A 12187-nucleotide genomic window follows, 5' to 3' on the forward strand; every position below is an offset into this window, starting at 1 on the left:
CACGCAGGTTTCCTGACGATCTTTTGCCAAAGGCATTTTTACAGGTGTTGAAACAACACATCGCCATGACGGAGTGTTTCCCCACATAGATCAGTATTCCAGGATTATTGCAAATGGAACCTGTCATTTATGCTGCAATAAGGAATGGTATAAAACAAAATAACTGAAAAATAACATGCAATATTTGTGTAGTGACAACAAAATGCTCCTTCGTTTGAATAGTCCAATGCCAATCAGTTTTAAGGAATTGGAATTATATTTGGAATGGAAATAAAACATTAATGGTTGCCTTGCTGAAAAATTTGGGACAGGCCAAAATAACTCTTTATTGCAACGTAGTTAAGCTGCCAGAATTTGGGCAGGATAAGTACACTCCCATCCACTCACATTAACGTTCCACTTGGCAGACCACAAGGGGCAGACAAAATACAATCACTTTGCCTAAGAAAAGGCAATGACAGAACACCTAATGCAAGATGTTGAAAATATACATATTTCAGATAACTTTTTAATTACCACAACTGTGTAGAGAATGGATGCGAAAGTGGGATAACATAGAACTAATGTGAGTGGGCAATCGCAGGTCAGTACCACACAAGATGAAATACTTTGTCACATTGTCAGCGCCCTTGATGTAGCGACTCTTTGCATACCTTGGGTATGCAAAACCAAGAATCTCACTGTGACCTGCCATATGCGATAATAAAGTATCATTCATTCATTATTAATTTCTCGATGCAATCCATGCAGAATAACTCCAGTGTAATTCACAAAATGGGACGTGAAGAGTTTGTTTTTATACCTCTATGATTCATGTTCAAATGCTTCCCAAATGAAAGGGAAGAAGTTCTCTGTTCTCTGCCATCTATCAAGTTTTAAATAGAGGAACAAGAATGTTAGATATGTATTGCTGAGGCTTTATAAGGCACTGGTCAGGCTGGAGAGGGTCCAGAGGAGGTTTATAAGAATAATTCCAGGTATTAGTGGGTTAGCATATGATGAGCGTTTGACAGCACTGGGCCTCTACTCACTGGAGTTTACATTGGTGGGGAGTTTACAAGAAGGTGAGGAGGAACTTCTTTAGTCAGAGGGTAGTTAATCTGTGGAACTCATTCCCACAGAGGGCTGTGGAGGCCAGGTCTGTGGATATTTTTAAGGTAGAGATAGACAAATTGTTGATTAGAATGCTTGTCAAGGGTTATGGAGAGAAGGCAGAAAAATGGAATTGGGAGGCAGAGATCAGCCATGATTGAATAGTGGTGTAGGTAGCTGGGCTGAATGGCCTAATGGTCTACTCCTATAATTTGGGAATGTTCTAAACTCACTGCATGTAGGAGATTTGGAAGCTGAGTGCATTTTTGGAGAAGGAGGTCGAAGGAGATCTTCTACATAGTCGAAGGAGGTCTTCAACATGACATTTCTTCAAACTCTCCTAAACTCTTCTAAACTCGCCAATTAGGTCACCACATGGGACAGCCCCTTAAGTCTTTCCAACATATTTTGCATTTCTTTCTGACCTGGCATTTGCAATATTTTATTGGTTTTCAAGTTCCAGCATTAAGGTTTTGAGAAAGTATGTTGGACGTTTGACTCTTGATATAAAATACTAATATATTTTCCAATATTATGAACGATCACCAGGCTGATTCCTGGAATGCTGGTTTGTTATATAATGAGAGGTTAAGCAGAAGAAAGAGATATGATCTTATAAAAAGTAACAACATTATTCTTGGACAAGGTGGATACAGTGATGTGGTCTCCAAAATCCGAGATCCCACTCTTAAAATAAGGGTTGGCTATACAGCACAGAGATGAGAAGACATTTATTTAGAAAGGGTAGTAATTCTCTACCCAAGGGAATATGGAGGGACGGTCACCGAGTACATTTAAGAATATATTTGATAGAATTTTAGATATTTACTGTAAATATTAGATATTCATACACCAGAGACCAGAGGTATTGGAATTCAGGAAAAGTAAACAAAATGTTAATAGGAACTCAGTGGGGGTGTGGTGGGGTTGGTTGGATCCCCTGCACCCATATTATGGGGCTAAAGCAGTAAAGTGATGCCTGAGGTATAAGATCAGTGCTGAACATATTGAATATCAGAGCAAGCACGAGGGGCAGAATGTCTTCTATTTCTTATGGAGAAAAGATATATATTAACAAGAATCTTTTTTATGTTCTCTGCACAAGTGCAATTTGTCAGCTAAGGCAGCAGCATTCAAGGTTAGCAATATAAATATATTACATTTTCCATAAAATAACCAAGTTGTACAGATATATTTTTAATGTTCTGAAATATCGTTCATTGTATATGCCTTTCCTTTTACTATGAGGATTGTCACAGATATCCTGGTACTCATTCTTATTAAATGTTTAATGGTCATGTAGTAATTATTACTGAGAATGGAGATCAAGCAATTCTGTTGCCTGAATTATTTACTAGGGTGGAAAAAATAGGTGGAAGCAAAATTAAGGGTCACGGGTTTCAAGGAGAATTATAAGAGATCGGAGAAAGTAAATGGCACCACACATCAGATTTCACTGCATTACAACTGCTATTGCATTACTTGCTCTTTATGTATCCAGTAACCTTGCTGAAATCAGATTGGGAAAATTGCCAAGCTAACCCACTGAATATTAACAGTAACAATGTTTTTATGTATCGTATCTCCGTCTTCTTGGTTTCTTGGTTTCTTGGTCCTCCAAAATATTCCAAATGGAATTTAAACTGGAGGTGGTGGCGGGAGGACTTAAGCCAGAAAGGGTTATTGGGAAGAAAGAGCTACTTTAAATTTAGTTGCATCTGGTTGGGTAACTATAGTAGGGTGGAGATTATTCCATGCTTTAATTGTGCGGGGGAAGAACGAATTGCTGTACACATCTGTCTTTATAGCTGGGATCACAAATTGGATCGAATGCCCTCGTCTGCTCCTAATTGGTTTGGGTTTGGTGTAGGTCTTGTAGTCTATGTCGAGCTGACCATTTAACATTTTGTAAAAACAGGTCAAACAGTGAGCTTCACGTCTGTCTTGGAGAGGGTTCCACCCCAGAGAATTCAGAAGTTTGGTGACACTCGCTTCTCTCTCATAGGTGTTAGTAAAAAATCGAGCTGCCTGTCTTTGGACACGTTCGATGGAAGGAATGTTTTTATTTGTGTATGGGTCCCATGCTGCAACTGCGTAGTCCAAATGAGGTCTAACGAGGGTGAAGTATAACTTCTCCTTGACAGAAGTTGAACAATGATGAAAGTTGCCCCTCAGAAAGTTTAGGACACCTGTTGCTTTCACTGTTCCATGATGAGTCTGACCATTCCAACGCAGATCATTCTGCAATTTGATGCCAAGATACTTGGTTTGTTTGGATTCTTCAAGGGTGGCACCAAGTACATTGTAAGATGTTTTGCCTGGATTCCTCTTTCTGGTGACACGCATGGTTTCACATTGGGAAGGGTTGAACTGCATGCCCCATTGTTGTGACCACTCAACCATTGTGTCGAGATCCTTTTGGAGTGCATCTTAATCATCAGCTGACTTAATTGGACAGTACAGCAAACAATCATCAGCGAATAGTCTGGTCGTACTTGCGACTTTTTCATGGATGTCAGTTATGTAAAGCAAAAATAGATGTGGGCCAAGTACTGTGCCCTGTGGTGTACCACTCAACACTGGATGCCAATTGGAGCTCTTTCCGTTCACACACACACACGCTGAAGACGTTTTGTCAGGAAAATAGAAATCCGTCGTTTCATGTTGGAACGAATACCATAGAAGTCAAGTTTCCGAAGCAGTCTCTGGTGTGGGATGACATCAAATGCTTTAGAAAAGTCCAGCACAACTAAATCCGTGATGACGTTACTATCAAGGTGCTTGGCCAGGTCATTTGTCGTTAAGATAAGCTGAGACTCACATGATCTATGCCTCCTAAATGCATGTTGGTTGTCAGCAAGAATGTTATGTTTGCTCACGTGTTGCATCAGATTACTATCAATTAAAAGCTCCAGCAATTTGCAGCAAGTACTTGTTAATGAAACAGGACGATAATTCGCTGGGTTGGTGGTTGAACCCTTCTTAAAGAGAGGAGTGATGTTAGCCTTCCTCCAATCCAGCGGAACATCACCTGAGTCAAGCGATTGTTGGAAAATGAACTGCAAAACTGGAGCCAGTTCTTCGGCTGCGATCTTGAGGGCTTGATTCTGTATCTGATCTGGTCCAATTGCTTTTGTGGTATTGATGTTGAGCAATAACTTCTTGACACCTTCAACCACTATTTTAATAGCAGGCATATCAGCACACGGGCTGGGCGGTAGGACTGGAAATGATGAAGGCTCCACATCTTCCCGGGTGAAAACGTGTTGAAATTGGTTTGCAAGAGCTTCTGCTTTCGCCTGGTCCTCAGTGATCAGACAGTTGTTCACTTTAAGCATCTGGACACTAGTGTTGTCTGTCCGTCTGGATTTCACATATCTCCAAAAAGCCGGGTTGCTCTCCCCCAAGAATAGAAGAAACATGCACTCCTAATTGCACTGCGGCTTAACATCGTGGAGCTGGTGGTCCCTTTGTTAGGGATCGACTTCGGAAACTCCAACTGCAGGAGCTTAGATCGCCCCGATGCGGGGGCTTAGATCGCCAACTGCAGGAGCTTAGATCGCCCCGATACGGGAGCTTAGATCGCCCCGATACGGATGGTTCGATCGCCCCGACTGCAGGGGAAAAGGAAGGTCAAAGTTATTTGCCTTCCATCAGAGTGGGGAATGTGAGGTCGCCGAAAAACAAGATGGACCTGCTGCCTGTGCTGGTGGGGACTCGGAGGGAGTGCCGTGAGTGCAGTGATCTTGGTGTTTGTGAGGACATACCACCATTAGAACATCCTGGAGTCTAGTGTGCATGTGGACGGCTTTCTGATTGTTCGGGTGGAAAGGGTCTGCAGAGAGAGGTCGGTACAACTCTGGTCATAACACGGTGAAGAGTGTGTGTGTGGCCCAGACATTCAACTGATGGCTGCGGGTCTCCGCTTTTGGTGTGTGTTCTAGGGATTCTCACAAGCCGTTGTGGTGGCTGTTTATGTTTAATCTTTATGTAGTTTTATATCTTGTTGCTTTTTTGGTATGACTGTATGGTAAATCAAATTCCACTGGACCTCGCTACACGTGACAATAAAGGACCATTGAAGCATTGAACCATTGAAATATACAATAAATTCAGTGTTTGGGATGAAAACATTTCTGGCTATTTTTCCATTTAAATGACATTCATTATTGTAAAGTGATACATAGTTAGCTTCCACCCACAAAAGGTGGAAGACACACATTGATCTTCAGCAAAGTTTATCTGCTAGGAAGAAAAAGGACAAAATTCTTAGTGCACAGCCCCAGCTGCAGGGCAGTGTTTTCAGTGAAAACCCAAGGTCTTATATACTGTAGCGTTGTTTCATTCTTTATTTAATATTTGTGGATTTTGTTCCATCATAGTTGATGGGGCCCTTGACTGTGACCATCCCATTTTCCTTACCCTTTCTATCCCAGTCAGAACCACAATAGTCTTCACATTTCTCAGCAGAGACCTTTCATCTATACCCCTACACCCAACTCAATGAGTTCCTAGTCCGACATGATGTTGAGCTCTTCTTCCGTCTTCCTGTCCCTCCCTCTCCTTGAACCCGTTTCCTTGGCATGGGGACCTCATCTCCTAGCGATGGCCCTTTTTCACCATCTCCACCACTCCTCTTCCTCATGGACTCTCCCTGCTGGCCTTCCACCCTCTTTAGACCTTTTAATTTCCAAATTCTGCCACAACATCAACAATCTTGACTTCTCCACTCAAGTTACGCACTTCAATCCCACTCCCTTTGAATGCACAGCCTTCTGCTTACTCAGTAACAAACCAAATATTGTTATTAAACCTGCCGACAAGGGAGGTCTACCCAGTTGAGGCCAGACACCAGATGTCGGACACCTCATTATACCTACTCCTTGACCATGACCACACAGACAAACCCCAGGCCACCATTTTCCAGACCGTTACCAATCTCACCTTTAGCAATCTCCCCTTCACAGACTCCAACCTTACAGATAATCAGCCCCATTCCACCTGCTTCTATCTCCTTCCCAAAATCTGCAAAGAGGGCAGACCCATTATTGCGCCTCGCATGGAAAATGATCAACTTTACTGAAATAACATTCCACCTCTGAGCTAGTGTCAAGAAAGAATTAGTTTGAAAAAGGAGAAATGGTTTGGTCTGGCGGTTTCTAACCTGCAACCTTTATTTTTGGAGCATAAAACTTAAAATTTATTTGCATATCACAAATGCAGGTGAAATCTCCCTAGTTGTTCAAAAAGGGAGCAGCCCAAAAAGTTTACTTTAAAATGTAATATATTTAAATCTTTTGAACCATTGAGCCATTTTTAAGTTTTCAAGTAAAGGGGATCAAGTGGGGAAATATGCTGTAAACCTATGTTGGGTGGGTAATGATGTTTTCAAGCCCAATAGGAATATATTTTGATGAATCATTTATATTGATAAAATAAATAAAATATCCCATTTTATTTAACAGGCTCCTATGTCAAATATCCCTGTACTGAAAGGATGTCCTGGGTGAATATTTGAAATGTAATGTATATAAATATACAGCTTACTTATTTATTAAAATCCGAGTATTTATGTAAACTTTTCCGCAGGGGAAATCAAGTAAGGAGAGCAAATTGAGAACATTTATTTTACAAGTGTTGGAAGAGTGGGCGCAGCAGAAACAGTCACATAGTCTCTTTCTGCAGTTTGTTTTTCTACAACTTTAATGCAGTAAGTGTAAATAATCAGATGTAAAGCAATTGCCCTGCATCTTTGGAAAGAAGATCTTGGGTACTTTGGGAAGGGGAAGGAATGATGGTGGGGAGGAGAGAATGAATGAATAAAAAACAAAGCCAACTCATCTAATAGAGGGAGTGTTGCATCTCTAATATGATTTTTAATGCAAAAAAACAAGTTTTCACTCATGATTTACAAATTCCCCAAATAGATATTATATTCTGTGCTTTAATGAAAAATACTGAATATACATCAACTATTGCAGGGGGGGGGGGGACGGGGGGACATGTTTCAACTTTATAACCTGACGACTCGTTAAATTATAGAAAAATCAAAGAAAGCGGGCGGAGATGTATTAACAATGTTTTGAGGTTTTGCTTCTTGAACAGAACCACATTGTATACGCCTACATAAAAAGTAGAAACATGCCAGCTGTTCACTGGAGAAGCAAGTTCCTTAAAAGATGATACAAAACAAAGTCTTACCTTTTTCTAAACCATTTTGAATAGTAACTGTAAAGAAGGAAGAAAAATGAACATGTTTTTAAACAAGGAAACACAAAGTAATTATCCTTCATTCACAGTACAAAAAACACATTATAACTGGTTTGTAAGCTCGAGACATTCATATGACTCTTATTGGAATTGAAATCTATAAAATGAAAATAACTGTGGCAGCACAAGCTACTAGTTCTTTATTTTTACTCCCCTGTCCCATAAAACAGTTCCTCAATTGCTTATAACCATGTGTGCTTAACTCAGCTGCAGGAGTACTTTGTGGTAATATATTTCACATCCTAATGGGTCTGTCCCACTTAGGCTATTTTTAGGCGACTGTCATAGTCGGAGCAGGTCACAGAATAACCGGAACCTGGACCCCTCATCGCCATAACATTTGAAATAGAATCATTACTTTAACAACAAAAAAAAATGAAGTCAGTACCTGTGACAACCTAGGTCACCTGGCGACATTCTACGTTAACCTGCGGACAACCTACGTTAACCTGGCGACATCTTCGGCAGGACCTACGTCAGGAGAAGACAAGCTACGCTCATTGGCGTCAAACCCACTGTCGCCAACTGTCTCCGAAAATGTTTCAATATGTTGAAAATCCAGCGGCAACCAGAAAGACGCTATGACTCTTTGGGTGACTGGGGAGACAACTCACGACCATATAGGCAACACCCTAATTGCCTGTAGTCACCTAAAAAATCGCCTAAGTGGGACAGGCCCATAATACATTTTCCAAAAAAGAAAAATCAAAGATACAACTTTAAGTAGCAGCAAAATGAACCATTTGTAGAAGATGCAGGAATGTGTGGAATTTATTTTCAGGCATAACTTTATGGCAATTTTGATGGCTGATTTATGAACTGACTCCCAGGTATTTGATCTCTACCAGAATTCCAAGCAGATCATGCCACTTCAGTCAGACCCGATTAGCAGCATGTGTTGTTTGGGTCTAATGATTTACAAAAATTTACAGAAAATATCAAATGCAAATTTGCCATTGTTAAATTCTCTGAAGAGCACAAGAGATTTATTTTGAAGATAGAAATCTTACTGGAAATGATTGCTTGCGGCCTTTGCTGTTGCATGCATGAAAAGTTGCTGGTTAAAGGGGCTGCCCCACTTACGCGACATTTGATCAAACTGTGTTTGACCTTTAAGCTCGGGGGCACTCGCCTGAAAAACCGCAAGCTGTATCGACAGATAGACAGACAGACAGCACACACACACGGTGGGGGCCAGGGAAAGCGGGGGAGCGCTGTCTGAAATTCACACAGTGCAAAGCCAAGGTGATACCCACAATGAACAGGAAGGCTAAAGACCCCCCCCTCCTTTAAAAGAGCGAGTGGGGGGGGGGAAGGCGGGGGGTGGGAGGGAGATGGGGCAGAGAAGGAGTGGTGGCACTTTTAAGAAGCCAGACAACTTTTTAATAATCCAGAGATACACAGCTGTGAGTTTTAGCGGGCATTTTATTTTTTATTTTACCATTACCGGTCGGTTTTCCTTGGTTCTGAAAACTCGTGCTTACGTTTTTTCCCCCCAATGAACCAATTAAAATGCCCGGTCAGCAAAGGAGATTACCTACGGCTGCCTCGACTACCTACAGCGACATGACGACCCCACTACCACTGCACTACGAGTTCAAAAGTATCGATTTTCTCCATGTCGACCAATTTTTGCTCGCAGAAACATTTTCAGCTTGTTGAAAAATTTTCCTCAACCAAACTGAGGCCGCGAGTAGTAACCACTATGCGGGAACTCCTCTCGACCATGAAGGGGACTTACCATTGACCACCTACGACCATATGTCGACCATGCTGCGAGCTAGTGGCGAGCGCAGACTCTCCTAAACTCACAAATAAGGTCGCCATAGTGGGACAGGCCCTTAACGTCACTCAGTACAAAGAAACAATTACCACAAATATGAATATTTACATCATAGGTTTTTTAAATCGATTTCTAAGCCTGGGGTGAAACATTTGTAGATTGTGCACCTGGAAGTTATTTTTAACTTCTAGCTGCAAAAACACTAACTATAAATATTACAATGGTAACTTTTCAGTTCCTCTTTGAAATACATTATTGGCATAACAATTTGTTGAACATTGAATGACAACTTACATTTAGACAGCAACTCTACTAATCAAGATCTCAAGGACTTTTGCTGTGCCCATGTTAAATTAAAGGAAGAGATATCGGAAAAAGTAATCAAAATCATCCTCAAAGGGGTTAATTTTAAGAACAAATTGAGGGAGGAATTGAGATTGAGACGGATTGAGAACCAGTCTGAGGAATGGTCCTGACTCAAAATGTCACCTATCCATTTTGTCCAGTGATCTTGCCTGACTCACTGAGTTACTACAGCATCTTTGAGAGAAGGAGATGTTGAAATAGGGATCTCTGTAGCAAGGTGCTGGAAGCAGAAGTAGTTTCAGAAGTGGAAACAGTTTTTGACATTTAGCTAATTTGGATTTGGTTGCTTGGTCCAGAATTGAAGATGCAAACAACTGGGGAGGAGAAAGAATTCAACAAAAGGCTATGGTCAAAGAGAATGCTTTTACTTGGAGTAAATTATACCTCATTCAATTACAAACGTCTGACAACATAGCAGTGGTAGGGTCAAGAGAGATAGATTCACGTTTTAAGAGCATTCAGTTCTTTCAGGAGCATATTTTCAAAGTTACTTTTAGAGGTGTTGTTCCAGGGCAGATCCGTGGAAACTTTGAAAGAATTGCACAAGGGAAGGAAATTACACCACTGTTAAAATTTTCCAAGGTACAAATATACAAATAAACAGCTAATCTTGAAACTGAAGAAAAACAAACTATATATTTTCTCTATGACGCAAATTCCAATTGTGGGATTCGGGTAGTTGGGAAGATGGGGGATAAATCATCCCGTGACAGCTCTGGTTAGAAATTGTTCCAGAGAAAAGACTAATAATCAGGAACACTTGACTCAGGTAGCAAGAAGCAATTTTGAGATTTAAAACTTCCCTGCGATATTAACAATTCTTTTATGAATGTCCATTTTCAAGACACTGGAATTCTCCTGTGCATGGAAAGGCCCAGCAAATGACAGGATTATTTAATCTACACCACAAAACTGAGTTGCCACCTACTCAACTATCCAATATATGAGTGTTTTCTCTTGAGCAACCTTCAATTTAAACCCTCCACAATTAATGGCAATGTTTTATGTTCCAAAGTACTGATGTTTAAGAATTCCTTGGTTTGTTCTTTCACTGCTCCTTCCTTCTTTAATGCAGTACCAAAATTCAGTCTTATGTAGAGGTTTTAGTCACCAGCCCTAACATGTTTGAGGTAGACACAAAGGGCTGGACTAACTCAGTGGGTCAGACACCATTACATCTCTGGAGAAAAAGGATGAATGACGTTTCGGGTTGGGGCCCTTCTTCAGATTCAAGTGAGTTTATTGTCATGTGTCCCTGACAGGACAATGACATTCTTGCTTTGCTTCAGCCCACAGAACATAGTAGGCATTTACTACAAAACAGATCAGTGTGTCCATATACCGTAATATAAATATATACACACACATGAATAAATAAACTGATAAAGACCAAATAACAGATAATTGGTTATTAATAATCAGAGTTTTGTCCGAGCCATGTTTAATAGCCTGATGGCTGTGGGGAAGTAGTTATTCCTGAACCTGGTTGTTGCAGTCTTCAGGCTCCTGTACCTCTGAAGATCTGCAGCCTGTTGATGGGTCCTGACCAAAACGTCACCCATCCTTTTCTCCAGAGATGCTGCTGACCGCTGAGTTACTCCAGCACTTTGTGTCTATCTTCGGTATATATCAACATCTACAGTTCCTTTCTACACTGCCCTTATATGATTAAGTAGTTTAATGTCAATGCAGATCAAGGAATACATCCTTCCTCTGGCTCCACAATTCGCACCTCTTTTATCCTTATCTCATACTTGTTGTCTTTTTATCTCTGGCATTTATCAACTATCTGCCAATCATCCCCACCTCCTCACCTGAATCCACCAACACTTGCCAAGCTATGTCCTGCCCCCGCTTCTTCTCCCCCTCCCTGACCCCAAACCGTCACCCATTCATGTTCTGAAGAGATGCTACCTGATCCGCTGAGTTACTCCAGCACTTTGTCTTTTTCTGTAAAACAGCACCTGCAGTTCCTTGTGTCCCCAAAGCAGATTGTAGGTAGGTAAAAAAGAGAAGATTAGAGCGGGTAAATACAGGTTTCTTGCTGACAGAGGTGGGAGAATAAAAAAATGGGAGAGAAATTAAACAATTGCTTTTGCAGCAGCCAGACCATCGAGAGAGTGAGTGAGTGAATTGGCTGAGACATCCTAATCAGTGGAGTGGATAGTTGACTTGATTAGATAAAATTGTTCAGGTCTACGGGAGCGGCCTTGATGAGGGGAAGTGCGAGTCTTTTGCACAAGAGTCTTCAGCGAAGAGGTTGAGGTAAGGAGACTACACTTCAATCGGTTGTGTGTTTAATTTAATTTAAATATTTAAACTTGTGATGGTGAACGGGATGGCAAAAGCTTCCTGGACAGCACCTACAGTCAGGTCATCACTCCAAGAGTGCAGGAAGTACGACGAGTAGAGACGTAAAGAAGGAGGACGAGGCGAGTGCAGGAGACCTCGGTGGAAGTACCTCTTGAAAACAGGTACATCCTCTTGGGAGATGTTGGGGCAAATGATGCTTCTAGTCCGAGTGGCGGACAGGTCTGTGACACGAATCTAGCGACGAGACCGACGTCAGGCAGAGCCATAGTGGTGGGTGACTCCATTGTCTGAGGTGCAGACAGGAGATTCTGTGGTGACAGGCGAGACTCGGGGATGGTGTGTTGCCTCCCTGGTGCCAGGGTC

The 12187-nt window shown here is 41.4% G+C and overlaps 1 protein-coding gene across 1 annotated transcript in view; it reads right to left on the reverse strand.

Annotated features, from left to right (window-relative positions):
* The window catches only part of LOC129702368 (palmitoyltransferase ZDHHC15B-like), a 71509-nt gene that overhangs the window by 40537 nt on the left and 18785 nt on the right, over positions 1-12187 (reverse strand). Inside the window, 1 exon segment of the mRNA XM_055644138.1 lies at positions 7294-7320. Coding sequence (XP_055500113.1) covers positions 7294-7320 — 27 coding nt within the window.

This window comes from Leucoraja erinacea, chromosome 12, assembly GCF_028641065.1.
Source record: "Leucoraja erinacea ecotype New England chromosome 12, Leri_hhj_1, whole genome shotgun sequence".
Lineage (NCBI taxonomy): Eukaryota > Metazoa > Chordata > Chondrichthyes > Rajiformes > Rajidae > Leucoraja > Leucoraja erinaceus.